We start from the raw sequence: 11,476 nt of genomic DNA, 5'->3' as shown, positions 1-11,476 counted from the left end.
AATTCTGACACTTCTCTGATCATATGAACAGAAGGATTACAGGACAGTTGGGCTCTCAAGTTGGACATCTCTGGGTACAAGTCCTGACAGTTCCTGTGTGACTTTGGGCACAACCCATGGCCCCCCAGAGCCTCCACTTTCTCAGCCCTAGAAAATGTCTATTTACTGGAAAGACAGGTATTAACAGGCTGGACCGCCGTGTCATAATAGGCAAGCTACCACCAGCACACTGCACTGAGATGTAGGGGTCTTTAGAAGACTTGGCAGATGGCTTTCCTTCCTCAAGTCCTGAACGTGGCATTCAAGACTCCCAAGTGCTTCTCCAGCCTCAACTCTTGCCTTCCATTTGCCACCGTTCCTGCCATGGCAGTCTCTTGTTATACCCAAATACTGCAAGTTTCTGATTCATAGCTGGGTGTGCCTTCGAAGCTGTTGTTGATCTCTCTCACCGCTGTGTGGTCTATCTTCCTGTTTGGTGCCTATCTTCAAGACCTGCCTTCAACACTCCTCTGTGAAGCGCCTCCTGAGTAGACCAAGCCACTCCCTCCTCTGGATCCTTTACAACCTCATATATGTCCTTTGTTACAATTCGATCCCATTGTACTGCAAAGGTTTGTGTTCCCTTCCCCGAGCAGACTTAGTTCTTCCAGTTGTGCCACTTTCTGACTGGGTGACCTTGAAAGAGTCCCTTCACCTCACTTCAATAAAATAGAGGTAATAATCCTTGAGGCTCAAGAAGGTTCAGGTTTGTGAAAAGTCCCAGTGTAGTGCCTGCCACACAGAGCAGACACCTTACTGAGTCCTGGGTCCGTCGATTCGAGTGGCTGAGAGCCAGCCTTCTGCCAGACCCTCAGCAACAGGGCCTGAGTGGGGAGAGTGTCAGCTACAAGCAGGAGCAATGGGTCTGAGGCCACGGCCAGCTCCTCTGGACACCCCACCGTCCCACCCCAGAACCCCAGACAGGCTTCACAGACTGATGTCGTGTGCAGAAGGATTCACATTTATTGGTTCAAATACAGTACCTAACATTTGCTAAACATGCATTTCACACTAATTGGTCACATTTCCACAGGTAGTCAATTCACAGAAAAGGGCCCATCCCTTGCCAGCTGGCAGGGTGGGAGGTAGCAGAGGGCCTGGGTAGCCTGCAGAGCCCACCAACTATCATCTGGTCATGCATGGTTGATGGAGCCAGGCTGGTGGGCAGCCCTTGGCCGGCCCCTTGAGGACAAGGGCTCAGAGACATCCCATTTATGCGATTCCTACACAGGACTGTGGGAAGAAGCGGGCCAATGGTAGGTAGCCCAGGGACACATTTGCTGATGCATGTGCCACCGCAGTCCCTGAGGGTGGGGTTGTGGGAGGTGGCGCTCCCTGTCCCCTGGATCACAGGAAGGAAATGGTGACCTCTGCAGGGGGGTGGCTAGTCCATGGCCGGGCAGGTGGCTGGGACTCCCCAGCCACGGCCCAGACATTGCAATGCAGCCACCAGCCCCTATTGCAATCCTGGGATGGCAACACTGACAAAACCACCAACACCCCAGGGCAGGCAGGGCTTCTCTCCTGACAGAAACATGTGAATGGAGCAGGAGCTGCAGTATTCTTTTCCCACAGGATTCCTCAGGGAGGAATCGGTCAGGATGTCACTCAAGAGGTAGTTTTATTTTTTTCTTTTTCATGGAAATTTGAGTCAACAACATTCTTACCTATTATAAGACATTTCAGAGAAAGAAAAAAAATGGTCATCAAAGGGCAAAAATGATCCTTTGGCTGGCAGGGCTGGCTCCAGGACTTAGAAGACCAGCCTCCACCAGTAACACAACTTTCTTGTTGGGCTTGGAGCAAACTCTGGCCTAACGTACAGCTTCCCTTTGAGCCTGCAAATGATTCCTGAGCAGGCTGTGCTTCTTCATGCAGGGCGGCAGGCCCAGAGGAGGGAGGCCAGATGGGGGCTGGGTGGGCAGAGGGACTGGGTGTTTCACGAGCCGGTATACTGAGGCAGGGCCACCATGGCTCGTGTTGCAGGAGAGCCAGAGTCTTCACATTTCAAGACAGCCCAGGTCTGGCTGAGAAGGAAACCCCAGCTTGCTCCCAGACTCTGCATGTTCTCTAGGGCTCCTTCTCCTGAGGAAACAGTCCAGGCCCGGTTCTTAAGCCCAAAAAAGAAGCCGCTGCTGTGGCAGCCAAGAGGGGTTTCTGGGGACCCTGTAATTAAATACACATCCCTGAGCTGCGGCCCTAGAAACCCTTGCCTCGAGGCTAATCAGTTTCCAGCACCTGGTGGAATGATTGCCGTTTCTCATCCTGAGACACAGATAAAACATCATTTCACAGACACTGGACATAGATGCTTCAAGCTGAGGAAAAAGGGAGGAATGATTAACTGCAAAGGCAGAGGGGAGTGTAGGGGATTCTCATGGATCAAGTTGGGAAAGTAAGAATAGTGTTTTTGGGGTTTTTTGTTTTTGTTTTTTTGTTTAGTTTTGTTTTTTGTTTAAAAAAAATCAATAAAGAAAAGTTTAAAGTTTAATAAAAGAGCTGGTCTGAAAGACTCGATTTCTTAAAATAATTGCAAAAATTTAAAAAGCAACAAGGAAAAAGACATATAAACCAGGGGTCCAGAGCTCAAGACTTGGAACAACTGCTCAACTTCCTGCCCTGCTGAGAGGCCAGGGTCCCCTTACTTCGGCCAACCTTGGACATGGCTTAGGTGCTGCCTGTGGTGGGTTTGTTCATCTGTCTCCATCTGTCCCATTCCTCAGGAAATCAAGAACAAACAGAGTTAGGAAATGGGGAGCAGAACAAGGCAGCTAACTCAGAGAGCCCAGAGTTTTTAAGGACCTGGTGAGATATTGGCCATGGCAGGTACTCACATCCCCGAAACGGGGTGGCAGGTGAGAAGCCAGTTGGTGTGGGGTGGGTGACTGTCAGCAATGCCATAGAGACCCTTAGTTTCCCTCAATGCATCCTCTGGGTCTGGGGGACAGGACGGGGAGGTTCCTGCGTGCTGCCTTCTCTGCCTGGAGGCTCGCTCACCTCACTTATGGGGCAGACATGGGGCTGGGTGTCCTCTGAGCCAGGTGGAGTGCTTTGAGACAGGTTCTGGGGAGTTTCTCCAGACTAAGGGTGAGATCACTGAATCTTGTGAAAGATTCTAAAATTCTACAAAGGAGCCAGAGAGCATGAGTTGTAGGTGAAGTTCCAAGATTCCACACTTTTGTCTTGGGACAGGAAATCATTTAAAGGGAAAGGAAAGGAAAAGCCTGTGTGTTTCAATGCAGTGCAAGGAGGTGGGATTCTCCTTTACCACACAGCTTGCAGGGTTATAATTTTATGGTGTAAAAACTCTCACTCAAAGTGAGTGCTGTTGGTAGCAGGGGATCAGAGAGAGGATAGAAGAGAAGGGAATTAGAGACAACATGCACAACCTTTTTCTTCTTCCACTAGCAAAAAGGCTACCTGTTAACCAAACATTATGGGAAGAAAGGCAAGATACAAACACACCAAACCTCCCCCTCCAACCTTTCTCTGTGTCCTTCAAACCAAATTCACAAACACATCTAGTGGCTGACCTAATGTCTCCACGCTGCTAGCTACACTCCTACCTTCTCCTCATAATACCTGAGTTTGCAACGCAACACATTCACTTTACCCTGTTTAAAAAAAGCCCACGTCATAAAAGGACTGGGTGCAGAAGACATTAAAGGCTGTCCACAGGTCAGGCTCCGGCTTGGAACACACGGCCACTTGGCTTAGAAATTCTGCAGGGCTCTTGGCAATGAATGGGCTCTTTGTTCTGTGGAATCTGCTGCAAACATTTGTAAAAACGGATTTGTACAATGGCAACTTGCAGAACCTTTCCCCGACTCCACAAATTAACAACTTGCTCTGTTTAATGCTGCGTTATTGGAGAGACATGCTCTTGTCTTGTCAGAGAGCAATTTCCTTTGATATCCAACACAACCGGTAAAATGTTTAATTTCAGATTAAGAAAGGCGATTTCAAAAAATAGTTTGACAGATGGAGGTCTAAAGCAAAGAAAGACACTGCACACAGGAGCAGTCTTGGAGAAGGGACTCTGATATGCGTCTCCTCCTCTATCTTGAGGAAAGCAGCTAGGAGTCTGACCTGTAGCCAAAGAATATGATCTAGTTGGTTAAATAAAAAAATCAGGGAAACAAAAATATTGTGAACTTAGAAATAAACAGATACACACACAAAAAACTTCCCATTGACATGTGAAAAATATTCTGGTTGGAGCTTTTCCTGAGGAAAACTTCTCTTTTTTCTTTCTCAGAGCAGCTGGGGAAATAGCATTAAAGAATAATGAATGCTCCGAGTTTTAGACCCATCACGGGACAAAGTCATCACTCTGCTGGTACCCGTAACATTTCACTGGGAAGAAAATATTACAATCTGACACAGACTACCTGGTATGCACACCACGCAGTGGCCGACTGGGTAAGTTTGCAAGGCCGGGTTGGGAAGAGAACAAATGCCCTTTGACTAAACAGGCAAAACAAAATGCTGTGGGCCCCTCAAGCCCACCTAGGGAGGCACCTAGTTAAGTGGTCTGTCTGCTGCACTGGCTGTGGGAGGTACCTGGGCACAGGCAGGGACAGCTGCTGTAGTAAGGCAGAGAAAGGAAAAGCACCTGAAAGAGCTCTAGTACAGACATGGTATGGCCGCTGGCCAAGGCCAAGAGGTAAGGAACATTTCCCAGGACTAGGCAGGGCAGGGAGTGAAAGACTAGGAGGTACAGGCCATATCTGCTGAGGGGGTAGCCAGACCCTTAGGAACATAAGGTAGTTTTGAGCCCCACCCACACCCGCTCTGCCACCTCCCTTCCAGGTGCTTTGGACTCCAGCCCTCCAGGCCAGGGTCAGCCAGGCCACTGATAGTCTAACAGGCAGCTGGGCCACTCTGATCCTTGGGCTTTCTAAGGACACCTGGTCTCACTCTGGGGAGATTACAAGAACTTGGGAGTAGAACGAAGAGACAAAAATTCTGTTCAGCAGATGGGTGGATGGTTCTTCCCCCTGTATGAAAGACCACAGGTTTTGGATCTAGTCCTGAGTGTGCGACAAGATGGGATAAGGGGATGAGCAGGGAAAGGAAGACTATTCTTCTCGCAGTCTGGCCTTTGTCCCACTACCCTTTGAAGAAAGCAAGGTGAAAGGAGAAGAAATCAGCAGCGGGCACAAGGATTCAGAGCATGCATGACATTTTGTTTAGTTTTTTTTCAAAGGGCCAATAGAAAGTCAAATTTATAAGAGAGAGGCAGGAGTCCGAGAAAAGTATACCTTGGTAGATCCAAGTAAAGAAACTAAGTAGCTGTGAGTTCCTAGGGAGCTGGTAGACAAGTCCCATGAATTAACTTACTGCCAGGGCCTTGTGTGGATGAAAAGCTGACAGTGGCAGTTTAGACGGTGGGGGTGGCGGGAGCCCACAGCACGGTGTGAGAAGAGAAACCCTTCTCCCTGAGGACTTGTATGGAGGGAGGACACCTAACTTAGATTTGGTCACTGTGCCCTACCCCCTCAACCGTCACACTTTCCAAAGAAAAGAGATGGCTAAATCCTTATCTCCTGTCCTGTTCCCAATGTCTTCCCCGTTTTGCTTGATAAACCTCCTAACACCACTTTGCCCCTTTATGATGTGCTCTTTTACTTTTACCTGGCAATTCTGTGGCTAGAAAAAGGCAGTCTGCTCTCCGACAGACTAGTGTAGGAGTCTGTTGAGAACATGTGGAAAAAGTCAGGATGGTCACATCCCTCCCATTCCACTGAGGTAGTCGTCTTTGTCAACATTATGGAAATATTCATCTCAGCCCCATCCCACCCTCTCCCTCAAAATACAAAAGAACTATCTCTAAACAATGACAACACTGTAACATTAAACATCTTCACATTCTGTAAACTGCAAGGAAATGCATCGGCTGCATTCACACAAAAGCATGTGCATCATGTTGAAGGCCATACATTCAACTCTGTCGTGAAATAAATATATAGAAAAATGAGGTTAAAAAAACAGACAAACAAACAAAAACTCTTCTTGCTATGGAGGCAACTGGAAACACTGCTCCACAGCCTCCACCTTGGTCTCTCTGGCTCTTTCTTCCGGAGCCTGTCCTGCCCACCCAAGGCATTGCGGTTGGCCTGAGGATGGGCGCTGGGAACAGGTCATTCCTTGCCCACACTTGTCTTGCAGGAATGCAGTACCACCTTAAAGAGGAGGGGCAGCTGCTCCAGGGGCACATTCACCATCTTTCCTGGTAACGAGGTGGGAAAAGAAGAGTTAGCAAGTGGCTGCAGTGGGAAAGTGTAGCTGCCTCCTTCCTCTTAGGCTGGTAAAGGGAGATGTTGCCTTTTTTTTTTTTTTTAATTTACTTATTTATTTTGAGAGAGAGAGAGAGCGAGAGAGAGAGCGCGCGCAAGCAAGCAGGGGAGGGGCAGAGAGAGAGGGAGAGAGAATCCCAAGCAGGCTCCTCGACATCAACACAGGGCTCCGATGCAGGGCTTGAACCCACGGACTGTGAGATCATGACTGGAGCTGAAACCAAGAGTCCGACACTTAACTGACTAAACCACCCAGGTGCCCTGAGAGAATGTTTGTTGTCATTTTGAGTGACTGGAGCAAGTGCTAGGGGTATCAGACAAACTGTGAACATCCTGAAACCCAGACCCATTTTGGTGCCCTAGAGAGTCTAGAAATGGTGCAAGCTATAATCGTTGTTACCATTTACTTGCTCTGCGCTAGGTGTTTAAATGCATTATCTAATGCTCACAATATTTCCACATGACAGGTGGAACTTTTTATCCCCATTTTATAGATGAGGAATCTGAAACTGAAAGGTATTCTTAGATGTTCTCTTAGAGCTAAAATACCATGAGAAACATATCCTGTTGTATTTCCTGTTAAATTCTCTAACTAGCATTCTATAAAGCACTGTTCTTTAGAATAGTATAATGGGTTAATAAAAGTACTGGAAAGAAAAGGAGGGGGGGAATCACAGGGGCAAGTAAATTTGAGAACTTTAGGGTCAACAAAGGTATACAGACTTCTTTACTGGAGGACTTCACAGAGCACTCAGTGTGCTGATACACTCTGTAAATATCTCAGGGTGTCGTTCTTCTCCCTGACTGTCTCTTAGAGTCACACCCAGGTCCTGCTCTGTAGCAATTAAATCAGGGTTTCTGGAGGTACAATCCAAGCACAGATATTTTTTAAAAGCTTCCCAGGTGATTCAAAACGCTGCCAGAGGTGAGAATCCAGCTCAGTATTAATTCCTGACTCGCCTTTATTTCAGAGAGCATCTGATTAATAGCTTATTCAGTAAAACACAGATTTGGAAATGCTGAGGCATAAACTATCAAAGCACTCCTAAAATTCCAAAATTTTAGGTCAATTTCAGATCTGCTAGACCTGGGTCCAAAAAGTAGAAATAAAAATTCCTTTGTCAGACTGAAAATGTTTTCCTTCAAAATTGCACTGGTGAATCTGACAGGAACAATCCTAGTCTAGAGGTCACATTTCTGAGTTTTCCCTCAGTATGTGCTGGATTACTCTACATAAGAATCTTTAGCAATGAAGTAAAGCAACAATAACGGTAAGAATTCTTTTGTAAAGGCATAATTTTTGAGAATTATTTTAAAGGTGTCACTTTAAATGAATAATCCCAGAAAATCTGTACGAAATTCTCTAAAATGAAGTTAATTTTAAAAATTGAGATATAATTGATTCAAATACCATAAAATCCACCTTTTTAAAGTATATAATTCAGGAAGTGAGATAATTTGAGAAACTCTGAGCCAGTTTCCCCATCAACTGATTCATTGAATGACCATAATATCACCAGTCACTAGCCTTGCAGTTTGTTCTGAGATTAAATAACAAGAGGCTACAAAGCACTCTGCACATCACAGGCACACAGGAAATGTTAGACTCTCTTTCTCTACAAAAACCCCCACAAACTTCTCATTATAATGTAACTTTTCTGAGGGTAGTGGTAGTAGCTCTTCTTTCTATGCAGCGGGTGATGGGCCTGGAATAAGCATTTTGAAAACACTGCCCGTCTCATTCCTTTCACAAGCCAAGGAAGGTCTGGAAGCCTAGCACTGAGAATGTTACCTGCAATATAGCGAATCTCAGGCAAGCACATCATGAGGTCAGGAAAGCGGTTCGGCTGATGTGTGTATTTATATTCAGTGAAATCCTGGCAAATGTACCAGTATCGCTTGTTCAGTTGTTCCAGCTGTGAGGCACTGGTCAGACCCCTGATATCTGTGGAAAAAACACACAGGAAATGGAGGGGCTTTCTACTGTGTGAAGAACACCAGCTCCTTCAATATGTGTAGTTTTCAATTAAAAGTTATTAAACATTGGGGCGCCTGGGTGGCTCAGTCGGTTGAGCGGCCGGCTTCGGCTCAGGTCAGATCTCATGTTTGTGGGTTCGAGCCCCGCGTCAGGCTCTGTGCAGACAGCAAGCTCAGAGCCTGGAGCCTGCTTCAGATTCTGTGTCTCCCTCTCTCTGCCCCTCCCCCTCCCATGCTCTATCTCTCTCTGTACCCAAAATAAATAAAACATTAAAAAAATTTAAAAAAGTTATTAAACATTGTCACAACAAGAGATCTTTTCTCTTTCTGACATGGAGGAACAAAACTTTGGACAAGGGAAGAGAAATCAGATAAAGGCAAAAAATTATAAAGGACAGTCACTAGACCGAAACACTGGAGCGCTAGGCTCTATCTTCCTCAACTCCTACATAGCTCAGCGCTTGACACAAAACAGGCATGAGTGGATGGTGAACAACTGGCTGGATAATCTACTTTTCACAATATATCTTTGGGGATATCTTTAAACTGACCCTTTGCTGGAGCCGATCAGAAAGCATGCTGATACCTACACATTTATGCTATGCACCTACTCACACACGGTCTCCTGTGTGCTTCTGCTCACACTGTCTACCTGGGCTGTCACTCCAGTTTTTTTCTATATGGATTTCCCTCTCTCCTTTGTTTATATAAAAATGTGTATGTGTGTATATATAATGTATAAGGACATACATATACACACACATATACATACCATCCCTTTTATATACAGAGTATAGGTATAAGTTATATATTTTAGAATACAAATATTCTCTCTATACATATCTTACCCAGCCTTTGAGGCCACACTCAGATTTCTCCAAGAAGCTGCTGCTGATCTCCCTCCCATCTGAGGCTCAAGTAATGTGTCAAGTACCATTTTAGAATGTGTACTTCTTGAAGCCAGGGATCTGGGATCTACTTTATTTAATGTCTTTAATACTCAACACAGTGCCTGGTCTACGGAGGCACACAGAACAGCAGCTAAATAAGTGGAGAAGGTAAATGAATGAATAGTGGAGAACCAGCAGGAGGAGCAGGCAAAGAGGAGGGGATCAGAAGTCTCTGGACTAGGAAACAACACAGGAAGAGAGGACTTTCAATGTTACAAGACAGCAAAAGTGTCCTGTTACACTGTGAGAGTACAGCACTCATATGCTACTTTGGAGAAAAGAGAATACGAATTCTCCTCCACACTCTGGTTACTAGCAGCTCCCAAGCGCCACTTTGCAGGTAATACCCCACGTAAGCCACATCCAGCACTCCTCTAAATAAAAGCCATGCTTGATACGCATTGTGTGAGTTCTTGGGCACCACCATTCTGCCCTGAAGGGGCCCGTCAGAAGCACTGCCAGCCTGTCACAGAGGTCTTATCTCCAATAGTTTCATCAGTCACCCTGCTCTTCTTCAGTCGCTGGTAAGCTTGGTACATATTTTAAATGACGCATGTACTGTCCTTGGTGTCTGTGCTTAAATGCATTAAAACTGACTAAACAAAGCGAATCCTCTTCCTTCCTCTATGAGTTATAGAGACTGTGGCATTTAGGTTTGAAGAAAAAAAGCCAAAGCATGCCCTGCACTATAGAGGGGCAAAACGAGAGGAGCATAGGCCTTTATTTAAGATTGGTACCCACATGGTGTGACAGATTCTGTGTGACAGTCCTGAGGTTAAAGGGGTGGGAGGTGGTGTGTGAAACGAGGGCAACAATGACAACAAAGTCCCCCTTACTCATCCCCAGCTACTTACCTTGATTTAAGAAGTTAATTGCTTTCATGCAAGCGTACTCCTCATTGCTGACCTTTAGTTGATGGAACTTGTGATACAGGTAGATGAGTCGCTCTATCACCTCCATCCCTTCATCACTAAATCTGGGGAGCAGACAGTGGATGTCAAGGAAGGGAAGACAGAGAGAGGTCTCCTATAGCTCCTTAGGGAATCTAAGATGGAAAAGAACCTAAGCTTGGGGGCAATAGAATCCAGAACCATCTGTGAAGGACAGGTGGATTCATGGTTTGTCTAGAGGCCAAAAGATCTCATACAAGCTGCTGTTCCCAAGGTCAGGTGGGGTCAATAAAATCTAAGTTCAAATCCAGCTCCAATACATAAAAGCTATGACCTTGGGAAAATCATGACACCTCTAAGCTTTGAGGTCCTCTTTTGTAAAATAATAATGTTTGTCTGCTTAGGGTACCAAGGGTCAAAGGAGGTTTGAAATGTAAATGTGGAAAAATATGACATTATTAAGATACTACTACTGTGGAAATGCAGCCTGTAGCATCAATGGCAGCTACCATGGTGACTCTATGTGAGCCTCTGCCATGATGAAGAAAAAGCTGATGGTTCTATTTCTTAGGTTCACTGTTTCTAGCAGGCCTGAGGTTACACATTGTGAAAAACACTTTTTGGCATCCCTGACTTCAGCTAGGGAGGGAGGGAAACATTACCTGAGCCTCCATGTCATACCAGTCTCTGTGCTGGGCACTTTAAAAAATGTTAATTTATTTTTGAGATAGCACATGTGAGTGGGGCAGGGGCAGAGAGAGAGGGAGACAGAGGATCTGAAGCAGGCTCTGCACTGACAGCAGAGAGCCTGATGCGAGGCTAGAACCCACAAACTCAAGTTGGATGCTCAATCAACTAAGCCACCCAGGTGCCCCTATGCTGGGTACTTTATGTGTACTTTCTCATTTATAATTTTCTCAGCCCTATGGGCAGGTGAGATTATGACAGCCACTGTACAGACAAGAAACTGAAGTTCAAAGAATAAAGGAAAACTGATCCACAAGCATACAGTTGGTGGCACAGCTAGAACCTGGAACCTGGGCTAACTTTCCAAAGCCATGGTTCTTCCAATATCTACATAACAGGTAAGACTCAGTGCGGTCTATGATCTTTTCTTTGGATTAGGAGTAAGCTCCTTGGGGAAAGACCAAGTTTTAGAAAAAGGAAGCCCAGGTTAAAGGACTAATACTCTGGTGTCATAGTGGGGAATACCTTATACCAGAGGTGGTGACACCACCAAAGCAAGAAGGCAAAAAGGCTTAATGGGGAAGCAAGTGTTTATAAAAGCTGAGGGTGGGGGTCTGCCCTTCTAGGAGTGGAC

The 11,476-nt window shown here is 45.8% G+C and overlaps 1 protein-coding gene across 2 annotated transcripts in view; it reads right to left on the bottom strand.

Annotated features, from left to right (window-relative positions):
• Positions 1-979: 979 nt before the first annotated feature.
• NR6A1 (nuclear receptor subfamily 6 group A member 1) overlaps positions 980-11,476 on the bottom strand; it is a 215,697-nt gene continuing 205,200 nt past the window's right edge. Inside the window, exons 8-10 of one of the 2 annotated variants that reach the window (XM_029919824.1) lie at positions 10,120-10,241; positions 8,131-8,283; positions 980-6,271 (exon numbers count right to left, since the gene is read on the bottom strand). In XM_029919824.1, coding sequence (XP_029775684.1) covers positions 6,183-6,271; positions 8,131-8,283; positions 10,120-10,241 — 364 coding nt within the window. In that variant the 3' untranslated portion in view covers positions 980-6,182. The remainder of the gene's footprint in view (positions 6,272-8,130; positions 8,284-10,119; positions 10,242-11,476) is intronic. The other variant, XM_029919825.1, reaches the window with a different exon arrangement.

Source organism: Suricata suricatta, chromosome 13 (genome assembly GCF_006229205.1).
Source record: "Suricata suricatta isolate VVHF042 chromosome 13, meerkat_22Aug2017_6uvM2_HiC, whole genome shotgun sequence".
In the NCBI taxonomy this organism is placed as follows: Eukaryota; Metazoa; Chordata; class Mammalia; order Carnivora; family Herpestidae; genus Suricata; species Suricata suricatta.
Note: the sequence above shows the minus strand (reverse complement) of the source record. Positions and strands in the feature narration are given on the sequence as shown.